This window comes from Podarcis pityusensis, assembly GCF_964106645.2.
Source record: "Podarcis pityusensis genome assembly, chromosome: 7".
Lineage (NCBI taxonomy): Eukaryota > Metazoa > Chordata > Lepidosauria > Squamata > Lacertidae > Podarcis > Podarcis pityusensis.
In genome coordinates this window covers 69,236,812-69,259,436 of record NC_138031.1, presented here as the reverse complement: position 1 = coordinate 69,259,436, position 22,625 = coordinate 69,236,812, and the positions used below count along the sequence as shown (strand labels likewise).

The 22,625-nt window shown below is 42.6% G+C and overlaps 1 protein-coding gene across 2 annotated transcripts in view; it reads left to right on the top strand.

The window, feature by feature from the left end:
• LOC308481963 (glutamate decarboxylase 1-like) overlaps positions 1-22,348 on the top strand; it is a 30,626-nt gene extending 8,278 nt beyond the window's left edge. The window contains exons 6-16 of one of the 2 annotated variants that reach the window (XM_081014851.1): positions 4,698-4,810; positions 5,905-6,020; positions 7,217-7,296; positions 8,971-9,025; positions 11,540-11,656; positions 12,206-12,270; positions 13,926-14,004; positions 15,274-15,423; positions 17,194-17,301; positions 20,458-20,506; positions 22,086-22,348. In XM_081014851.1, the coding sequence (XP_080870977.1) occupies positions 4,698-4,810; positions 5,905-6,020; positions 7,217-7,296; positions 8,971-9,025; positions 11,540-11,656; positions 12,206-12,270; positions 13,926-14,004; positions 15,274-15,423; positions 17,194-17,301; positions 20,458-20,506; positions 22,086-22,138 (985 nt within the window). In that variant the 3' untranslated portion in view covers positions 22,139-22,348. Of the gene's footprint in view, positions 1-4,697; positions 4,811-5,904; positions 6,021-7,216; positions 7,297-8,970; positions 9,026-11,539; positions 11,657-12,205; positions 12,271-13,925; positions 14,005-15,273; positions 15,424-17,193; positions 17,302-20,416; positions 20,507-22,085 lie in introns of both variants that reach the window. The other variant, XM_081014850.1, reaches the window with a different exon arrangement.
• The last annotated feature ends 277 nt before the right edge of the window (positions 22,349-22,625 follow it).

Here is a 22,625-nt window from a genome sequence, read left to right as displayed (position 1 = left end):
TTTTATACAAGATTAATCTGAATTAAGAAGCAACAGCAAAACCAAATTCCTTTTTTATTATTGCTCTTCAAGAATGCGAAAGTTGTATGAGATCCAGCAAACAGAGACTAAATACATTTATGAAACGCGTTGGGAAGACAGGTTTATTGGACTCAGAGGGATGGAAAAACTAGAAAGAAAAAAGGAGTTAAGGAGTCCAGTTTCTACTGAAATAACAAAAGCTTCAGTTTAGGGCCAAATGATATGATTAAAAAGAAACATGTTTAGCACCTGTCACATTTCCTCCTTAACATGCATCTCTCTGTGTTGGGATCCTGATCTGGACTGGGACTGCAGCATAAGAGGAGAGTGAGCGAGCTCCTCACTCCATATCATCTTTTAAAAACAAAAACCGCTACTCCTTGAGCTATTGCTTTGAAAACACTATTTGCAGCAAGTAGTATCTTCCGGGACAAATAGCAAATTGCCATGAGGACAATAACAATGGTAATCTGAGCCTATTATTGTAGGCAAGATTCAGACAAAGTTAAGCATGTTTAAGTCTCACTTGAAGAACTCTTTAAATCAAAAGTGGATAGCCTGTGGCCTGCAAGATGTACACGGACTCATCTCAGTGGTCCCAGGCAGAAGGTCTTGGGTTCAATCCAGGCACCTCCTGGTATGGCTGGGAGAGACTCCTGTCTGAAATCCTGAAGAGCCACAGCCAGCCAGCATAGAAAATACTGAGCTAGATAGAGGTAAAAGGTAAAGGTAAAGGACCCCTGGATGGTCAAGTCCAGTCAAAGGCGACTATAGGGTTATGGCGCTCATCTCACTTTCAGGCCAAGGGATTGTCCACAGACAGCTTTCCAATCATGTGGCCAGCATGACTAAACTGCTTCTGGCACAACAGGACACTGTGATGAGTGCCAGAGCTCATAGAAACACCATTTACCTTTCCGCCCCAGCGGTACCTATTTATCTCTTTGCACTAGTGTGCTTTCGAACTGCAAGGTTGGCAGGAGTTGGGACAGAGCAACGGGAGCTCACTGGTCTAAACCACTGAGCCTCTTGGGCTTGCTGACTGGAAGCTAAATAGACCAATGGTCTGATCTGAGTCAGTATGCGGCAGCTTCCATGACTCCTGCTTCCATCAGTCCCAGCCAGAATGGCCAACTGTCAGAGACGATGGCAGTTGCAGACCAGCTGCATCTTGGAGGACCACATGTTCCTGCTATAAATTTACAAAGTTTGTCCAACTGCCTTAATAAAAGTCCACTGAGAATTAAAAATAATGATCCTTAGTTTTGGCTGGATCATGCTTAATTATAAATAGCAACTATTTACAGAAGACATATGCAAACTTGTCATAATTCTTTATAGAGGGCCTTTCCCTCATTTGCCTGCAAGAATAACACAATGAATTCTGATGTTCATTGCACTTTTACAAGATTTTTTAAAATAACAACTATCCCATCAATTTTCCTGCATAGCAGGTGAAATATATAAATTTTCAGAGTTTTGGTGGGTTTTGCTGTAAGCAAATTTGAGTGCTTAAATGATACATCTTGAGAGGTCAACAGTGCTGAATCTTTACCCTCCATACTTTAATTACATCTGTGATACTATGAACAGCAGAAATAGTCTCCATAGTGACATTTTAACAAAGTGGGCATTGTGTAAGAACTCTTCAAAAGATGAAGTTGGAAGGAGTCTGAGAAATGTCAATGAAAATACTGTTGATAACTTCAGATATAAACAGAATAATGTCCATGCCAAGTTCTTATGGAAAACTTCAGCAAATTTAATCGTTTTCCTCTGCTGTCTTAAATATTGTGTAATGAGCTTGGAACAAAGATAGCTTATTGACTAAATTTGGACTGCAGGACTGCATCAAAGGCTTCAAAAGCTTTCCAAAAAGCCTTTTTGTTGTTGTTCAGAATTGAAGACAGACTTTCACAATGGATTTTACTCTTGCGCATCTTTGATTTTAAAGAGTGACATTTCAAAAATATTCTTAAAACTCCTATGTGGCATGGCATCTCAAAGACAATTGATTTCAACCCAATGAAATCAGTTGGGTTAACTTAAATCCTGTCAATTTCAAGGGACACCTTCTAAGTGTAACTAAGCCTGGATCCAAACCAGTTTAATTCGATCACCAGAATGAGTCACTGAGAATTACACCATTTGAGTTTGATATTTTGGAATAAATCTTGAGAGCTTTTGAGACAAAGGCAAAGATGCAAACAACTGTGCAATCCATTCTACATGCCCAGTGGACCTTTGAATTCATGTTCCTTCCAACTGCTGCTTTGATGCACACTCTCTGTTTCTGAAGTTCAGGAGAGCTTCAAAGTCCAAACATGAAACAGACAGGGCTATATGGCAGCAGTTCGAGAAGAGCAGCAAAAATTTCCACTAGGATGGCCCTTTCCACATTTCCTGATTAGGTGCGGAGATCAGTCTGAATTCAGTGGAGCACCATGACATTTCCCTTTTCTATTAATGGAACGTTCTTGGTGGAGTTTATGTGCTCTCAATGAACCAAGCACTGGACATGTACTGTGTACTTCAATATTTCCCTGTACCTTTGTGGATTGAAATGTCCATTACGCCCACGGTTAGCTAATGTTGTTCTCTGAATTTGGCGCCAGCAGTGCAGGATGAGGATAAGGTCCTCTTATCCTCTAAGAGAGGATAAAAGGACCAAGGCATGCAGACAAAGTGCAGTGTGATCAAAAGGGGATTTTGATCAAAGGGAGCATGAAACTCAACGACATAGCTTCAGGGCTCGAAACCCATTATGCACGTACCTGTACTGTTCAGTAAGCTTTGTTTACCGGCTCGCTGGCAAACACACCTCTCTTTTGGGGAACGTGGGGTGGGGCGGAACAGAGTGGACTGTGCCAAGCTGGGAAGTAATGCTTCAGTGTTAGATAGCGGCTTTGTGTTCTTCCACCACGTGGACCACTCAGCATGGTTAGAAAACAAGCATTTGTCGGGAACGTTGCTTGATGCTGATGATACCAGAACTACCTCTTGAAGGCTTCCGTCTTCAGTAATAATGTTTTATTATTATGTATAACATTTCTGTACTGCTGTCCATTAATAACAAGTTACCTGGGAAAGGTCAAAAATATCATTACAGTGGTACCTCTGGTTACAAACGGGATCCATTCCGGAGCCCCGTTCGCAACATGAAAAGATTGCAACCTGCAGCGACGCATCTGCGCACGCATGGGTTGCGATTTGCCACTTCTGCGCATGCGCTTGACGTCATTTTGCGCATCCTTGAATGCATGAGCGGCGAAACCCGGAAGTAACCCTTTCCGGTACTTCCGGGTCGCCGTAGGACATAACCTGAAAGAAAGTAACATGAAGCGGACGTAACATGAGGTATGACTGTATTGTCATTACCGTTGTCATCATCATCATCATCAGTGGTGTGTGGTCAATGGACTACGGGGACTAGGCTAATCCCCTAAAGAGTCCACTAGCCCTCCCATCACCTCCCCAAAGCTCAACTGGCTTTGGGAAGGATGTAGCAGGGCTTCAGCATCCTGGAGGCCTTGCGCCTCCATCCCAAAGCCTGGGAAGCTTCTTCCCAGCTTAGGGAGGGAGGTGCGATGCTCAGACCCCCGACTCAATCGTCCTTGCAAGCTGGCACTTCTGGTCCTAACTATCCCCCTGCCAAAAAATTCACTGCATGCCATGGAATCAGTCATCAGCATAGAAGTTAAAACTGAAGTGTAACAACTAAACTCAGAGGTAACATCTTAAACAAGCAGTAGGGAACCTCGGGACAGGGATGGACTAGTCCTCAGGAATTTCCCACAGGCCTACTTGTCCTACTTGTTGTTGTAGTTTAGTCTTTTAGTCGTGTCCAACTCTTCGTGACCCCATGGACCAGAGCACACCAGGCACTCCTGTCTTCCACTGCCTCCCGCAGTTTGGTCAAACTCATGCTGGTAGCTTCGAGAACACTGTCCAACCATATCGTCCTCTGTCATCCCCTTCTCCTTGTGCCCTCAATCTTTCCCAACATCAGGGTCTTACATCAGTCCTACTTAGTGCCCCCCTTTGGTGTTTTAACCAGCCGGTATGTGATAATGCCCCTTGCTCAGCTGAATGGAGCTGTGTACATAGAGACTTTTTGTTGCTGAGATGTAGCCTACAGTACAAAGACAAAATTCCACTGACTTTTGCCTTTGGACCCGCCCACTTCTTGCTCTCTAACCATCCCTACTTTTGCCTCTGGCTCCACCTACCACTGGCAAAGGTTTCTCCACCCTTGACACAGAAGATGGAAAAGAGGACGGTAAGAAAAGGTACCTGAGGAAAGAAAGGATGAAAAAAGAAATGTGAAGGCCCCAGATCGAACTCTAGCTATGCACAAGCAGCCCCAAGTAACAACCACATCCTCATAGATGGGAATGTTTATATATATATATATATATATATATATATATATATATGCATCCAGCCAATTCCTTCAAAGCAGGGTGAACCTTGAGATACAGGTACAAATGAGCATCTATCCAGGTGTATTAATACATCCTTGTTACCTTCCTGTGTGGAAGCCTGTTTCTGTGAGCAATTCTGTTGCTTGACCGAGGTGGAAATCTGTATTGATTTTTCTTTGTCTTTATCAATCTGTTCTGATGAGTTCATTTTGTATTTCTGACTACCATTTTTTTATATTTAAAAAAACACAGGTTTACTTATGAAATAGCCCCAGTATTCATTGTAATGGAGGAGATCATACTTAGAAAAATGCAAGAAATTATCGGATGGGGGGAAAGTGAAGCAGATGGCATATTTTCTCCCGGTAAGTAGATCAGATATTATTATTCATTCAATGAGTCTTATTCAAACCCTAGAACCGACATGGATCATTTGCTGACATTTTAAAATGTGAACATTAATTTGAAGATAGCCTGTGTATAGAAAGATGAATAGATACTGGCTCAAAATCACTGTAAGAACATGTTTCTTAAGGGGAGGGCAGAGAAGTCCGAGAAAGTGGTCTGGCTAGATTATCAAATCAAAGCTGTAAAGAGAAAGACTTTTTTCTTTTGCTGTGATCGGGTATCACACTAAACTATGGCTTAGCTTCCTCCCAGCCTTGTTTGCTCTACTTCCCATGCCCAAGAGGAGGACTTTGGATGGAAGTACCCATCCAAACATTTATGTATGCCAGTACAGCTGCTCGGATCTTATTAGCCCCAAACTGGCAAGTGAGTGAGGTCCTTACAAAGGAGGATTGGCAACTAAAAATGATAGGATATACAGAGCACTTCCTTCCCAACAAAGAGCTTTTATGCTCGCAAGACTAAATGCTTTCCCCTCCACAGTGACCACAGGTAGATACTCACAAATTCCTTATCAATCCTGCCTGTGTGCCTTCAGTCAGGTAGTACCAAACTCACTGGACCATATTCTTTTGGACTGCCCTTTGCACAGCAGACTCCGCAAACAGATGCTGAGCAAGATGTTGGACCTGGGACCCACAGCTCAGAGAAAAAGCCAAATGAGGTTCCTCCTAGAGGATAGGAATGAATATCCATCTTACCCGAAAGGGTTCTTAATGAATCATCCCTCTAGGGGCAAACTTTTTTGGCAGGGGGCCAGTCCACTGTCCCTCAGACCTTGTGGGGGGCTGGACTATATTTTGAAGGGGGGGAAATGAATAAATTCCTATGCCCCACAAATAACCCAGAAATGTATTTTAAATAAAAGGACACATTCTACTCATGTCAAAACACACTGATTCCTGGACCATTTGTGGGTCGGATTTAGAAGGTGATTGGGCCGGATCCAGCCCCCAGGCCTTAGTTTGCCTACCCATGTGTTATGTTGTACTATTCATTCCCAAGGAGACTAAGCTATTCAAGCAGATGCTTTTCTTTCTTTATCTTCCAGGGGGCAGCATATCAAACCTCTACAGTGTTCTAGTTGCCCGCTATAAACGTTATCCTGAGATTAAAACTAAAGGCATGGCAGCCATTCCAGACATCATACTCTTTGTTTCTGAACATGTGAGTATGCACTTGCAATAAAGTCAATGCGATGTTATTTGCTTGTGATATGATGCCTTTTAATGATAATCCTGTAGAGACTTGTTATCACTATATTTTAGTAAGGCTTTTTATAAGACCAGTAATAAACCTTTGTAAGCTTCTTTTTCTTGTTGTTTAAGCTGTGTGTGTGTGTGTGTGTGTGTGTGTGTGTGTGTGCACTGCTGCTATGTTTGTCTTGCGAGAACCACCACCCTAAGTCAAATCTCACCGAAATCAATCAGTTGCACCAAACATTTTATGCATGCATGCAAAATGGGTACAGCCATACCTCGGGTTAAATATGCTTCAGGTTGAGTGCTTTTGGGTTGCGTTCCGTGGTGACCCAGAAGTAATGGAACGTGTTACTTCCGGCTTTCACCGCTTGCACATGCACAGACAGTAAAAATGGCATCACGTGCATGCGTGCATTCCATTCGTATCCAGAGGTACCACTGTACTCCAAATTTGGCACCAATTCATGGTAAATTGGGGGGGGGGGGCATTTCATTCCAGCCCTAGTTCAAACATCTCTATTCTTATCCATGGCCAAAATCTGGGGGACGGGGGACGGGGGGGGGAAACAACCTGGTTCTGCAAGTTTCAAGTAAAGATTGTGTATACTCTGTGAAGATTTGCCTGATTCCCACATTGTGACCAAAATAGCTCAAATTTATGCCTTGTTTCACTTGCAAAACCAGGTGGAAAGTTTTCAAATATCAGATTTTATCTTCACCCATTGATTTCAATGGAGCTTAGTCATAGCTCATTGCTGGCCTTAACTGGACTGTGACCATTGCCAACTTCATAAAATAATGGTTGGTAACCAGAGAAATCTCAAGGATGCATTATGAGCTGGTGGCAATACCTCCCTCTGTGGAACAAAACAGTATTAGAGATGATACATGTTTTGGAATGGTTACTCTGAAACCAGCAAACACAGGAATGGGCAGTTTCTCCGTGTATGATGTTCACTCTTCTCCTCAAAACAATGATTTAAGTAGTATTTTAGTTGAATTGTACTCCCCTAGATGTCAACAGACGACGAGGGCTTAAATCCCTGTCTTGTCTGTCTTTGTATTTCTTTAACATAGAAGCAATCGTCAAGCAATCTTTCAGCTCTAATGTATGTTGTGAGATCTTTCCTCTATTTAACCTTTTCAACCTTACTATCTAAGAGCCATTATTCTGTAAAGAAAGCTGCAGCGGTTCTTGGGATCGGAATGGATAATGTTATTGTCGTCAAGTGTGATGAAAGGTAAGGCCTTCAGCTGCTTTTTGTGCATGATTTATATATCCACTCAAGCAATTTACTTGCATTTGCAGAGATGTGTGAACCTTTTATTTCTTCATATTCTAGATTCGCATATTAGGAACACTTCCCCCAAAAAACAAATGTGTTGCTTTCACAATGCAGAACTGAATAATGTTTTCTGTATTTTAGGCATAATATCTGAAATAATATCCTAATTGCACACCATTCAGTGAACTGCCTGTTTAGTCGCCGTATTTCAATAAGTAAAAACCAGGACACCCTGAAAGTTGCTGAGCTTTTTTTAGGAAACCACAAAAATTGTTTCACCGTTGACAAACCCCAAGGTTGTTGATTTTTCAATTGACTTGCCTAAGAAAGTATTGGCTTTTGAAAATTACGAACCCCTGGACGTCAATCGACTTTTGAAATCCCGGTTTAGTTATAGGCCCAGAGGTCTCCCTAAGCAACTGGCTTCATTCTGCAATGGCTTGTGCATCCAACAGTCATGTTTTTCACAGGTCTGATAATAATTTCTCAGACCTCCTGTCTCTTTTGGGCTACTTGGCTAAAAACCATTTAAAGATGGGAAGATTAACATCTTGTTTAGCACAAGAACTTCATTTGTTGGCTGCCTCCCCCAAATTCACTGGGCATTGCATCATTTCAAAGCATTCTGGGAAAATACAATGGTGACCACCTCCAAAAGTGGGAGACATCAGGTGATAGCTGCCCAAATCAGCTCTGTCGCTACAGCAAAAACAACAGTTAATGGTTTGTGTAAGGAAAAAACAATGAAAATAAATGAACGGAAATGAACGAATTGTAGAAAAATCCCAAAATCCGTATCAGGAGAATACTTTTAGCAGGTCAATCAAAATGTCACAAAATAACATAGGGGCTTTTCAGTTCTCCAGAACAGAATGGACGAGACCAGGAAACACTGCTGGTAGTGAAGTCATGGCGTCTGCATTTGGGTCACAGCTCACATCCACAGCAAACATTTCAAGCACATTTAAAGTTCATGGCTTCCACACAGAGCTACAATTCCTAGCATTCTTTGGGGGAAGCTGTATGCTTTAATGTTTGGTGTGGGTGTGACCACAGTCTCCAGATGGAATGTGAGATAAAATAGCAGACATGAAAAGGAGGTTCTGTTAGGCGCCATGCGGATTTCAGGTGCCAGCCCAAATTACAAAACTGTGTGTGTGTGTGTGGGGGGGGGGAAATATTGCACAGAACCAAACATCCTGTTCCTCTCTGAAGCAGTGCATTGAGACTTGACATCTTTCCGCAGGGCCTGCAAGACAGAGCTGTTCCACCAGGCCTTTGGCCAGGGCACAGCCTGACTCCCTCCTTTGGCAATCCTCACAGAACTCTAGCCCAATGGTTGCCATCAATTTGATTTGAATTAATTTTATAATGAAATGATTTTAGAATGTTGTATTATTTTATTGTTGTTAGCCGCCCTGAGCACAGCTTCGGCTGGGGAGGGCAGGATATTAATAATAATAATAATAATAATAATAATAATAATAATAATAATGATGGTTTCTTCCACTATGCAGAACTTTAGCTTGCAGGGGGAAATGGATGGTGCCCTTAATGGTTATGCATATGGAATGATGCATGATGAGTCATATTTAGCAAGCACTGCTGCTGCTGCTTTGTTCTTAACAGGGGGAAGATGATTCCATCTGAACTGGAGGAAAACATTATCCAGGTCAAAAAACAGGTTTGGCTTCCATCACCTTCATGTAACCTTTCAGGTCCTTGTACTATAGCTACTCTGCTGGAATTTAATTGTATGTTTGTGATATCCCTATTGAGCTAAATTGGACTTTGGCAGGTTATTTGGAACTAGTCAGAAGGGTCTCTAGCTCCCTCCCCCAAGACAAGTTAGCAGGTGGTTGAGGATGACTTGGTGGCTGCTCCTCATCTCCTCTTCCTCTTTGTCCTTTGCAAAGTGAAAGGGATGATGGTGAAGGAGGAGGACAGGGCTAGGGAGCTTATGGTCCTCCAGGTGTTACTAGAATCCAACTCCCATCAGCCCCAGCCTGTTTAGCCAATGGTCCTTCCCCTCAGGAGTAGGAGTCGCCACCTTTGGAGACCGATAACAAAACCTGTCATTGGTACCAGGCCTGGTGATCCTTTTTAAGGTATTAAAAATATGCCATATGAAGCAGTCTCTAGCAACCACTAGAGCAGCCTATCTTAACCTGTGGGTCCCCAGATGTTGTTGGACTACAACTCCCATCACCCCTAGCTAGCAAGGCCAGAGCTCAGGGATGATGAGACTTGTAGTCTAACAACATCTGGGGATCCACAGGTTGAGAACCACTGGACTAGAGAGTCTCACTAGTGGAAGCCTGCGCACAAACTCCCACCAGTGCAACGGGGTTTCTCCTGCTACTGTTGTCATAGTAGCAAGTTGAAATGCCTCCCAATTTTTAAAATATTTTAAGTGTTGAAGAACGTATGAGCTGAACAAAGAGAAAGGAAACCGAAGAGTTCTGATCTGTAGGCTGACAATTGATGATGATGCACACGAGACAAAGAAGGAAAAAAGAATAGATTCTTCCACCTGTGATTCATCAATTCATTTTTCCAGAATATAGGTAAAATGTCTTTGCGATATATCACATTGCCACTATATCCTACAGTGATGCTTGCCAAGAAAAGGAAGGAATCTTACCATGCTCTGCAGCAAAGGATTATGATGTTTTACAACAGTTCAGCTTTCTTTGGGCAGAGTTGTTGAACTTTGTAAGTTTTGACCTCCTGGGTAGTTGCCTCGGAAGGTATAAAGAAAAGGGAATGTTTCTTACCATCCTTTTTTATTCAATAATTACACAGAGAGGCTATAGAACCCAGCCTCTTGGATCATGACATTGTCCTGAGGGAAGCTCCATCCCCTTGTCTCCCACTTCCTCATTCATCGTCATCATCACCTCCTCTACGGGTGCCTCTAAGTTTCCTCTGTCTTTGAGCTTTTTGCCCTCCTACTTTTAAGGCTCGCTGGGTTCTGGGAGGTGGAGGGTCTGGAATGCTTTCTAATGACAACATGTCAGCCAGGTGTTGTTCTGACTCTCCCATGATTTCCCAGCTTTTCCCCTCATCTGCCTCTGAGCTGCTTCCTCCCTCAAACCCCTGTTGTAAATCTATACTGTCTTCCCCTTCCTCCTCCCTGGAAGTGTCAGGATGGGGAGGGGGTCTCCACCATTCCTCCTCTGCCCAGTCCCTGACAATTAGTTTTCTTTAACAGTGGAAGCAGGTTTTCAGATTATACACAGCTCTTCTTCAGGCTTTGATTATGAGATAAAAAAATGAACATCCAATAGACAAGATAGAAACAACTGGGTAGTCAGGCTGATGGTTACTTGGTTGCAGAAGTTTACTGGTCATTGCTGTTGGCATGGAGATAGTCTAGGTTGAATGCAAACATGTCATTCTGATGTCATGTGTGATGTCATAAAGAGGATATACTTTAAGCCTTGGGAAAGCCAAAAGCAGTTAACAGTCAGACTGCATCTCAGCCTTGTCAAGATGGATCTCCATAATAGGTGATGAATAATTTTATTGGGGGGATATATTAACTTTTACTATTGGGGAAAAGTTTTAGATTGGTTTGCCAGTGTGTACCCCATTAAGTTGAGACCAAAAGATAGATATTCACAACCCTGTACCCATCAAATAATCAACTTTATGGGTGACTTTGGGACTGATTCACACAACCACATTTCCTTTCTCTAGTCTATACCCCACATCTCTCCCACTTCTTCATTCGTCAACCTTATCACCTCCTCTATGGGTGCTGGTAAGGTCCTCTTTCTTCAAGCTCTTTGCTCTCCTACTTTTCAGGTTCGCTGGGTTCTAGGAGATGGTGGGTCTGGAATACTTTCTAGTGTCAATGTGTCAGCCAGCTGCTGCTCTGGCTCTCCCATGATTTCCCAACTTTCCCCCTCATCTGCCTCTGAGCAGTGACCTCCCTCAAACCCCTGTTGTAAGTCTATACTGTCTTCCTCTTCCTCCTCCCTGGAAGGGTCAAGATGGGGAGGCCATCTCCACTATTCCTCCTCTGCCCAGTCCCTGACAGCTGTTGAGCCAAATTGCAAAAAGGACATTTCTGACAGCAGCGTTCCCCATATGTCCGGGAAATTCTGGATGTATGGCAACCTAGGTTATGACAAAGGACAAGTCCTTGTTGCATGTGCACTAATACAGCCTGCCATCTTGAATTTGTTTTCAGGGCAAAGTACCATTGTATGTAAGTGCCACAGCCGGGACAACTGTGTATGGAGCTTTCGATCCACTCGTTCACATAGCTGACATCTGCGAGAAGTATAACCTCTGGATGCATGTGGATGTAAGGTGGTTGTTGGCTATCTGTTCCATCTTGCTCCTGGAAGTTGAGTTTTGAGATGTTAAATGATTGTAAAATTATTGAAATGTATAAAATTGAAAATCATATTTTTTTTAAAAAAAAAAATCTTCCAAGCAAAGAGATCAGTAGTACAGTGGTACCTCAGGTTACATATGCTTCAGGTTACATACGCTTCAGGTTACATACTCCGCTAACCCAGAAATAGTGCTTCAGGTTAAGAACTTTGCTTCAGGAGGAGAAAAGAAATCGTGCTCCAGTGGCGCGGCAGCAGCAGGAGGCCCCATTAGCTAAAGTGGTGCTTCAGGTTAAGAACAGTTTCAGGTTAAGTATGGACCTCTGGAACGAATTAAGTACTTAACCCAAGGTACCACTGTATAGCTACTAAGTTCAGAATGTCTATAGGATTGTCTGTAGATTCTTATTCCATTATGAAATGTACTTAAGATGAGTTGAAGGCAAAATTTAAATAAACGGTGTTGGTGAACGGTGGCATTCTCCCAGTAAGATAAGCGTGTGTTTCGTTTCTGATAGGCAGCATGGGGAGGCGGCCTGCTTCTGTCAAGAAGGCATTCCCACAAACTGAGCGGCATTGAAAGGTAATCACATTATATTCTTTAAGGGTACGCTGCAGCAAGATCAACGTATTAGCCAGTCTTTTTACTAGCTTCAGACCTCTTGCTAAAGTGCAGACTATAAGGCCTGTCACCATAGTAATAGTGACTCATAGTAGGAGTGGAAGCGAGTTGTTGCACTGAGTTTGAGGGGGAAAGGAAAATAAATCTAGAGCAGTACCAAGTTTTATATTATGTAAGACAGGGGTGAGGAGCCTCAGGCGGGGGGCTGAATGTGGCCCTCTCTGGCCCCCTAGACCCTTTCAAGGCCACAGCCCTCCCTACACCACCCCCGGACCAATCTGGAGTGCTTGTGTCTGGCTACAATGTGTCCTTGAATACCACAGACTTAATCTGGATGGTCCCTGGCAAAGACCCTGATGTTGGGAAAGATTGAGGGCACAAGGAGAAGGGGACGACAGAGGACGAGATGGTTGGACAGTGTTCTCAAAGCTACCAGCATGAGTTTGACCAAACTGCAGGAGGCAGTGGAAGACAGGAGTGCCTGGCGTGCTCTGGTCCATGGGGTCACGAAGAGTCGGACACGACTAAACGACTAAACAACAACAATGACAAATCTGGATGGAAGGAGTGTGCATGTGTATGTCTAGAATCCTTTGACTTTGACATGGCTGGAATGTAGCCTCTTGTCAGGGAGCCGGCAAGGAGAGCAGGTCATTCGCAGATCAGAGAAAGAGAGTGAAACACTAGCTAACGTACAGTTAGTTTCTTTATTAAGAAAGTAGAACAAAGAGGATATGGAGATTTCTAAGGATTGCTCCTGCCTAGATGAAGCAGTTGCCGGATTGGCTTGTAACTCCCCCTCCACTCTCACTCCTTCTGTGTCAGGCCCCTTCCTCCATCTACGGTGAGCCCCAAGGGACCCTCTTTGTGTCTGCTTAGCTCTGTGGTATGCAGCAGACATCTTGTTTTGGGAGTGGGGTTCAGGCTCTCAGAGAAGGAGTCAGAGTAGCTCCGTGGTGGACCAGCCAAGTCTGATTCCTGGTCCTGTCCTGTTTCCTCCTCTTCATCATTCTCCAAGCTCCCAGCCTCCAGTACTTCCCAGCTCTTCCCTTCCTCTGTAGTGTGGCTGGTTCCCCACCACCAGGATTCTGGGTCCAAACCCTTTCCCTCTGCACTTTCCATGGGGGGCTCTTCCTCATGCAGCCAGTCCCTGACACATCTTCTACAAAGAGTTGCACCTGTTCCCCTGCCCACCTTTTGCCTCACTTTGCCCCACTGCTATGCACCCCCCCAAAAAAGTTGGCTGAACAAGACCCCTCCTCCCCTGATGTAAGAGACCTACAAGTTTATTTGCACTCTGTTCCCTGTTGGCATAATTTCATACAATTTTTTTTTGCAGCATCAAATGCTGCGTCCCCATTCTCTCGAAAGTCCTGCTGACTTTTCGTTTTGCTTCCCCCGCCTCCCGCTCCCCATTCTCCTGTCAAGTTGCTTTGATGATAAACCTTGTGGATCAAAGTTGCTGATATGAACATCTCTATAAAGTATTATTAGGTCGGTGACTTCATCGCTAATGCTTCCAACTAATATTTATGTGTGCGTTTATATGCTTCAGAGTATACGACCCATTTCAAACCTGGCATATTCATTATCTTTTAATTTTCTTCTTTACCTAGGGCTAATTCTGTCACGTGGAATCCTCACAAGCTGATGGGAGTTCCGCTGCAGTGCTCTGCTTTCTTAGTCCGTGAGAAGGTAACACCCACCCCTTTCCTACCATGGACAGAGCTCACTATCTCAGGGCAGACACAAGATCCCAGACCAGTTTTCAAAGTTCCACACAAGCATGACTAGATTTGCTGTCTGATGCTGGGATGTGACTCCTATTGCACCTGGTGGGACTTGCTTTAGAGAAAACATGCGTATGACTGGGTTGTAAAGTGCATTTAGTTGTCTGCATCTGGAGAGCACTAGGCTGTGCTAGGCTATATATCTGCAGGCGATGTAAACATAACAATATGTGACATGCCAAGCTGAATGCAGTCCATCAGCTATGTAGTGTAGCCTGCTAGATGCTGGCTGTGTGCAGAGTCAAGGATTTTGAAGTATCCAGCAGGCCATAATATGGGAGTGGACTGCATTCAGCTTGGTGGGTCACAAGTTGTACCGAGACTGTTTGAGTTGATCTCTTTGACACGAACACACTGACTGGGGCAACCCAGCCAGATGGGCGGGGTATAAATATGATGATGATGATGATGATGATGATGATGAATACTTGGGTTGTATCCAGACTAACTCAGTCATTCTTATTTAATAATATTTATATACTACTTGATTGTTAAAAAACCATAAACCTCAAAGTAAGGCATCCCCAACCTTCGGCCCTCCAGATGTTTTGGACTAATAAGCTAAAAATATATATTAAAACACATGTAAACATTCTGCACATCTGGGGGAGGCATGTCTGAAGCAGTTATGGAAAGGAGTGCAGTGAAGACACCTGCTTGATGTCAGTAGGGAGTTCCAGATTGTGAGTGTGGAAGATCAATTTCTTACAAATCCAGAGAGAGTATTATCTGCATCTGCAACAGTGCCAGATCCACAGACTGAGTGGGCATATATGGGGAAAGGTGATCTCACCTGTAGAGTCTCATGCTATAGCCCCACTGAAATCAGTTGTATCTAAGTTAATTGTGACTAAGTTATGCCATTTATTTCAATGGGGCTAAAACATGACCATTGTCATCATGCCCAGCTTGTGGATTTCCTTTAGCCATCTGGCTGACAATTGTGGAGATCAGGATGCCAGGCCAGATGTGATTAGAGAGATCTGTTCCAGCAGAGTTCTTCTTTATGTTCCCTGTACATGTACATATCATGTTCAGGCAAATCTCTCAGAGCAGGTTCTACAAAATCATTAAAATGTCAATAAATTATGTTTACTTCCTGTCACTGAATAGTTTCAAACGTGAAGGTGATTTCAAATGCAGCATTATCTTAACAGTTCTATCCCTCCGCTAGGGTCTTCTCCAAGCCTGTAATCAGCTCTGTGCCGGATATCTCTTCCAACCAGACAAACAGTATGACACAGCTTACGACACTGGGGACAAGGCAATCCAGTGTGGCCGGCATGTTGACGTATTCAAGCTGTGGCTAATGTGGAGAGCTAAGGTAGGAAACATCTTGCAGGGATCAGACTCCTACGTGGGAGGAAGTCGCTGAGATATATTGCTTAACAATGACGTTCATCAAGAAAAGATGAATCTGAAGCCATGGAAGGGAGGGAGAGGATGGGATAGCAGGGGAACTGCAGGTAAAGTGAGGTTGACAAACCCACAAAACTCTTTTATATTGATGCACCCAGGGCTTTTTTTCAGATGGAACTCACTCAAACTCAGTTCTGGCACCTCTTAGGTGGGTACCATTGTCATTCTAAGAGAACAAGGGAGGTGTTCGTGGTGAGTTCTAGCATCTCTTTTTGTAGAAAAATAGCACCTGCTGAGGAACATCTGCCACAGTGACGCATTAGTTTCTGAGGGATATTCCAAAGGACATGTTTTCTTCTGCTCCAGAGGGTAGAAACTGAAGCAGTGGATTCAAATTACAAGAAAGGAGAATCTGGCTAAACCTTAGGAAGTAACCAAACAATTAAACCCCTGTGTTGCAAACAAATATCAGTAATATCCAAAGGCAACACGATGACCAAGTACAACAACACAATGTCAATATAAACTCTTTATATAATCTATACAGAACATTGAACAATATGAATATATGAAATATGCACTCTCTGCAAAATCAAATAAACAGAAATCTTCTAAATCTCTGAAAGTCACAAAATATACACTCTTGATGGATTCTCTTGAAAACATAGAACCCAAATAAACATAAGTCTTATAGGTCTCTGAAAGTCTTTGTGGGCTATGCAAGTCTCTGAGAGAAGCAACCATATAGAGTGGTTACATAATTTTATGACCACTGCTCCATAGCAATTGTTGTTATACAATTCCATTCACCATATGGATGGGATTATGAAGCATTTCTGTAATTCTTCTGCTGTGCTGAAGAAGAATTCCATGAAATAGTGGGTATATCCGGAATCACTGTTCACTACGTCTGTTTGCGGACAACTTTGGCAGCGTTGGACATCATACAACAAAGCTTTATGGCTTGTTTTCACCAGATAAGCATCTGGCCCATTGTTTCTCTCAGAGACACTCGCTGGAACACCAGGTCCTCAGAACGCCCGATCTAAGGTTTTTGGGGTTTTTTTGCGGGGAACCGCGACGCTCTCGAGGTCTCCCCAACTTCAAAGTGCTGGGGCTCTTTCAGCCGAACTGCCATAACCGGGCGACCAACCGGAAGTCCTCATTGCAAGTTTTTAAGCAGAGGTTGGATGGCCATCTGCCAGGGAGTCTTTAGTTGCAATTCCTGCGCCACATGGGATTGCACCAGATAGCCATTGGGACCCTTTCCAACTCTACAATTCTATGATTCTGTGACCTCATGCAGAGGCTTGGTCCATCAAGCTCACTAATGTCTACACTTGGCTGGAGGTGTCTCTCCAGGGTTTAAAGACAGCCCCACCTGAAGATGCCAGAGATGAACCTGGGACCTTCTGCATGCAAAGCAGTTGCACTACCTTTGAGTTTCAGCTCTTCCCTGTAGGCAGTGCACATATTGTCTAATTCAGAGATGGGGAACCTGTAGTCCTCCAAATGTACCTGGACTACAATTCCTACAATTCTTGACTATTGGGCATGCTGACTAGGGCCAATGGGAGCTGGAGTCCAGCAACATCTGAAGGGCTGCAGGTTTGTTGTGGATTTCTGCTATACCTGTAGATTTACTGGCCTTTCCATCCTTTAAATAGTATGACACAGTCTAGACGCAAAGTGAACTCTCTCACTTTGTCTCTTTCCCTCCACTGATATCTTACAGGGCACGCGAGGATTTGAAACGCTTATCAACAGATTTCTAGAACTTGCAGAATACCTTTACAAGGAACTGAAGACAAGAAAGAACTATGAGCTTGTGTTTGATGCCGAGGTAAGTATTGAACAAGGAGAGTACTACTGGATTACGTATTGATCCTGGCATCCTGCATCAAATTTAATTATTACTAATAAACAAACAGACCAACACACAACCCAATAGGAGTGACTGCCTCTAGCTTGTGGCATGTGCTCCTTGAGCTACTTCTGTTTCCTGTTTTCCAGAGCCATTTTGTTTACTAAGTTCCACTCATCTGGCCATGTACATGACTCTGGGTACGAGGCAATTCCATTCAAGTGATTGTTTCAAAAAGTATATTTAAACTTTGTGCATCATGTTGGGTTTTTGGCAAAGTGGAGAAGTGATGATCAATGTCTCTGTGCTATCTGTCAATCAATCAATCAATCAATCAATCAATGGATTGGAAACCTGTGATCCTCCAGATGTTGGGCTACAACTGCCACTTTCCCTGACCATTGATCATGCTGGCTGAGGCTGGTGGGTGTTGGAGTCTAATAGAGTTGCCATATGTCCTCTTTTTCTAGGACACATCCTCTTTTCCACGATGAGAGTCATCACAGAGATCCATAGTTAAAAGTAGAAGTCGGCAAATGTGTCCTCTTTTTTGCTTTTCAAAATATGGCAACCCTAGCAGTCTAACAATATCCAGAGGGCCACAGATTCCCCACTCCTGATCTACAAAAAACATAGGTTTTTTTTTTAAAAAATCACAAAAATTGGTCTGAGTCAATGTAATCAAATGTTGAGCTGTTTTCATTTTTGAAAAGAAAAGGAAAAAAATGGATATTTCCAGGCTATGTGGAACTCAATAGAATTTCCAGTGATCTATGAAGTTGGAATGCCTCACACGGCACACCTATGATAAGTAGAAGCCAAATAAATTAGGCAAAATAAGTAAATTAGATGCAAAGCTTCTCGGGTGTTTTTTTTTAAGGTCTATGAGCCACACATTGTTGCTTCAGCTGGTGTAGGATTGTGACGATCAATAAAATACTTCCAGCAAGTTTTCTTCTGCAATGTATGCAGATACTTGTACTGTGTATAGATATGAACCACAGGTAACCTCACTGATTTCCCTGAGCTAGTAATGCATAAAATGCTTAATAAAGATGTGAGTATCTGAAGGAGCTATCATCAGTTTTACGCAATATCCCAGAGAAGAAAAAAACCAGGCTAGGAAATGATGCTCAGTAAGAACCAAAGAGATATTAAAAGTAACAGAGAGGCTTTATGATTCTAGCTGGCCGGTGTAAAATATATAATGTAAATATAGAAGCAGATGTGCTCTGCCACCAAATATGTGTGGTTCTTATGGGATGTTGCCGCATGAGTTTCATTTGTGCCCAGACGTGCTATGCTGAAACCCTGTTTCCTCCCAATTTGATGTAAGCCTAATCTTGGGGAAAGAGATGCCTTTAAAGGTGAAAATAAATCATATAGATGCACCAGTGTCCTAAGTGTGATGACTGTAACTGGCCAAGATTGGATCCACATTGACACCAGGAATCATTTATGAATCGATATATCACAGAAGCAGTTCAGTGAAATCCGTCTGTCAAATGAAAACTGCCCATCCTTTCAGTATATTGGATTGTGTCCAATGGAGATTTTGCACTAGCTTCTGCAAGTGCTTTCACAAGGACTGATGGTTGCCAGTCCCTCCAGCCCAATGAATGTCGCCAACCCTCAAAAGCTTCTCCTGAGGTCTGAGGAGACAGTGCAAAACAGAGCATCCAGGGCTGCAATTGGAACAGGGCAATGGTGAAAATATGGTCTCTTGCTTTGAGGCAAGTGGAAACACTTCCAACGGCACAAAGCCACCATTGTTTGCAACCCAATGTCTGAAAGTTAGTATTCAAGTATGGCAAATTCAACACCGAATTAGGGCTGCAGTGAATTCAGCCTGTCGTAACCCACAACCCTTGCAGTTCATAGATGAAGACTCTGATGTGGATGAGGTTCAAGCCACTTCCTTGATGGGAGAAACTTATTCAAAGGATGAATCTCCTGTGTTATCTCTGTCTCTCTAGCAGAAGTCAAGGATTAGAAGATGATAAGTTGAGGGCCTTTTTATCCAGCCAGCCAGCTCCTCCAGGGAGGCAGAGCTTTATCACTGGTTATCCTGTACATAAAGCTTCATTGAGCTTCATTGGGTTCTAGCTCCCTGCAGAGGTGGCATCTATTGTAGCAGCCTTAGTAGGGCCTCTGGGAGCTGTCCAAGGTACCATCTGCTTTCTTTGTCAATAGAAACTACCAGTTTTCCCTGTGAGCTTTGAATGTCAAAGCATTTCATGCTCGGACCCACAAATTCAGCTGAAATACATGTCTTGGTTGAGTTTATTCTTGGCTGAGATTCATGACTGAATTTGGGTGATCTTGGGCCAGTCACTCACTCTCAGCCTAAGCTACCTCTCAAGGTTGTGGTGAGGATAAAATAGAGAGATCTACATACTCCACATTGAGCTCCTTGAAGGAAAGGTGGACAACAAATAAATGAATACCTTGGTATAAATTAGAATTCTGTCTTTTCAGACATTGTACTGAGAGTGCTGACAGTTGTCATTTGACAAACTGATTTTATCGAACTATTTGTGTGACATATTTGCTAATAAATCTGGCTTCTCAATAGTCATCTCACCTGGGGTTTTGGTACATTTAGATTATTTATTTTCACTTTTTAAAGCCAGCTCTTTCCCAGAGACCAGGCTTATATCATACTGGGATAAATTTAGATTTCACAGTAACATACAACTGATTCTTGTAGGACTTTTTTTGAGGAATGATCGTTTTGCAGCTGCCAGCTAGATTATGAAGCATCTCCGGGACTTTTTATATATTTGAAATCTTACTAAACATTGGCTTCCATGTTAATTTTGTGCAAGGAAATTGTGAAAACCAAGATTCTCTCCTTCAGATTCTGGAATCTTTTTGAAATATTTTATATATTAAAAGCTCAGGGAGAACCATTAGGCTTAGGTTTGCTTCACATTCACACACAGTAAGCATCTGTGAGTGAATTGCACTAGAGAAATTGCTGAAAAGGAATTGCAAAATTTAGAATCTGTCCAGGTGAGTTTAATAAATGGAAACATTTGTTGCAGATAGACATTGGCATTTTATAATTTGTATTTTATTTTGTTTGTCTAAGCCTGAACTCACCAATGTGTGTTTCTGGTACATCCCACCCAGCCTTCGAAAGATCCCAAAGGGACCAGAGAGAGAAAAAAGACTACATCAGGTAAAATTTCTAATGCAAACCTTTTTGTCAGTCACGGAAAGTGTGTACAGAAATAGGAACACCAATGCTGTTGTTGTGAAGATCTGTTGCAGACCCCAATTTCTTTCATCTACACACCAGAACTAAGGATGGTCTGTGGCAGTTTTGCATATTTTTTAAATCTATAATTCCATTCTGTTGCATTTCCATGTCAATCTGCAATTTTAGGGGGAAAGCCTCTCAGGAATATTAAGGCACAGTTCTCTTAAAACACATATTTAAATGTGTTTTGGTGCATTCTTCAACCCTGAAACTCTTGGATGCTGATTCCTAGAGACTGGTTCCCTCCTGCTGCTGCCCATGGCTTAGTCCTGAGAGTGTCCTAGCTCTTGTGTTTATTACATCTTTGGAAGTTTTAGCCAATCATGCTACAGCACCAGTGACTAGATAGCCTTTTAAAAGGGCTGTTCATAATTGTCTCATAATGTAAGCCCTTTCTTTGCATTTGTTTCCAATACTTGTATTTATTTTATTTAGAGAAATTTATAAACTGCTGAATCAAATAGTTCTCTTAAGAGCCATGTGTAGTAAAATTGTACCTAAAACACAGCAAAAACCCACATATACATAAAAATAGCTACTGTTTAAAGCATTGAGAAACCAGTAAAGATTTGGAAACAAAAATAGTTCAGTAGATTACATGTGGGTGTAAGTTTGCTGAAAAAAATGTTTGGCTGTCATCTAAAACTAATAATAATAATAATAATAATAATAATAATAATAATAATATGTTTATAACCCACCCATCTGGGTGGGTTCCCCCAGCCACTCTGGGTGGGTTCCCCCAGCCACTCTGGGTGGCTCCTAATCAAATATTAAAAACACAATACAGCATTAAACATTAAAAACTTCCCTGAACAGGGCTGCCTTCAGATGTCTTTTAAAAGTAGGATAGTTGTTTATTTCCTCTGCCTGGTTCCCTGTACCCTCACTTCTCGCAGTGAGGGAACAGCTAGAAGGCCCTCAGCGCTGGATTTCAGTGTCCTGGCTGAATGATGGTGGTGGAGACGCTCTTTCAGGTATACTGAATTTAGAAGGGATGCCTGCCAAATATTAAAAGCACCTGATAAAGCTCTTCTTCTGGATGAGCCAGTGTGGTGTAGTGGTTAAGAGCGGGAGACTCGTAATCTGGTGAACCAGGTTCGTGTCTCCACTCCTCCACATGCAGCTGCTGGGTGACCTTGGGCTAGTCAGACTTCTCTGAAGTCTCTCAGCCCCACTCACCTCACAGAGTATTTGTTGTGGGGGAGGAAGGGAAAGGAGAATGTTAGCTGCTTTGAGACTCCTTTGGGTAGTGATAAAGCGGGATATCAAATCCAAACTCTTCTTCTTCTTCTTCTTCTTCTTCTTCTTCTTCTTCTTCTTCTTCTTCTTCTTCTTTCACATGTCCAATGAGTTCCATCCTTTCTTTAAAACCAAACATTACAGTATCATATCTACTCTGCTACAGATCCAGACTATTGCTACTGCCTATTCATGGAACTAGTTCCTAAATTATTCCAGAACATAATTGCAATTTTTTACATGTATCCATGTCTAGGTTGCTCCAAAGATAAAAGCGAGGATGATAGAAGAAGGTACTACAATGGTTAGTTATCAGCCTCACGGGAACCATGTGAATTTTTTCAGAATGGTCTTCTCTAACCCAGCAACCAAGAAACCAGATGTTGATTTTCTCTTGGAAGAAATTGAAAGGCTTGGGAAGGATTTGTGACAGCTGGCCATACATCTCAAAAAGTGGGGACCAACATTTCATTGGTGTAGTGGATCCTGTTTAAAGTTTTGTCACTGTGGTTCTGATGACCTTGGGTGCATATTGAGGTTCTTCAAAGTAGGAACAAACCATGGTTAGAAGCTGCTCATCTTTAAAACTATTTTCAAATACAAGATCTATTAATATAGCATTTAAGGAAGGGGTGAGTAGATGATAGACTAATAGATATCCCATATCTCTGACTTCCATGTGTCTAATAATATCAGCACTTTTAAAGTGGTGTATTTTAAGCTTGCATAAGGTCTGTGAAAAGGGTGTGGCAAGAGAGAGGTAACTTAAGCTGGATATCAAGCTTTGGCAGCTCAG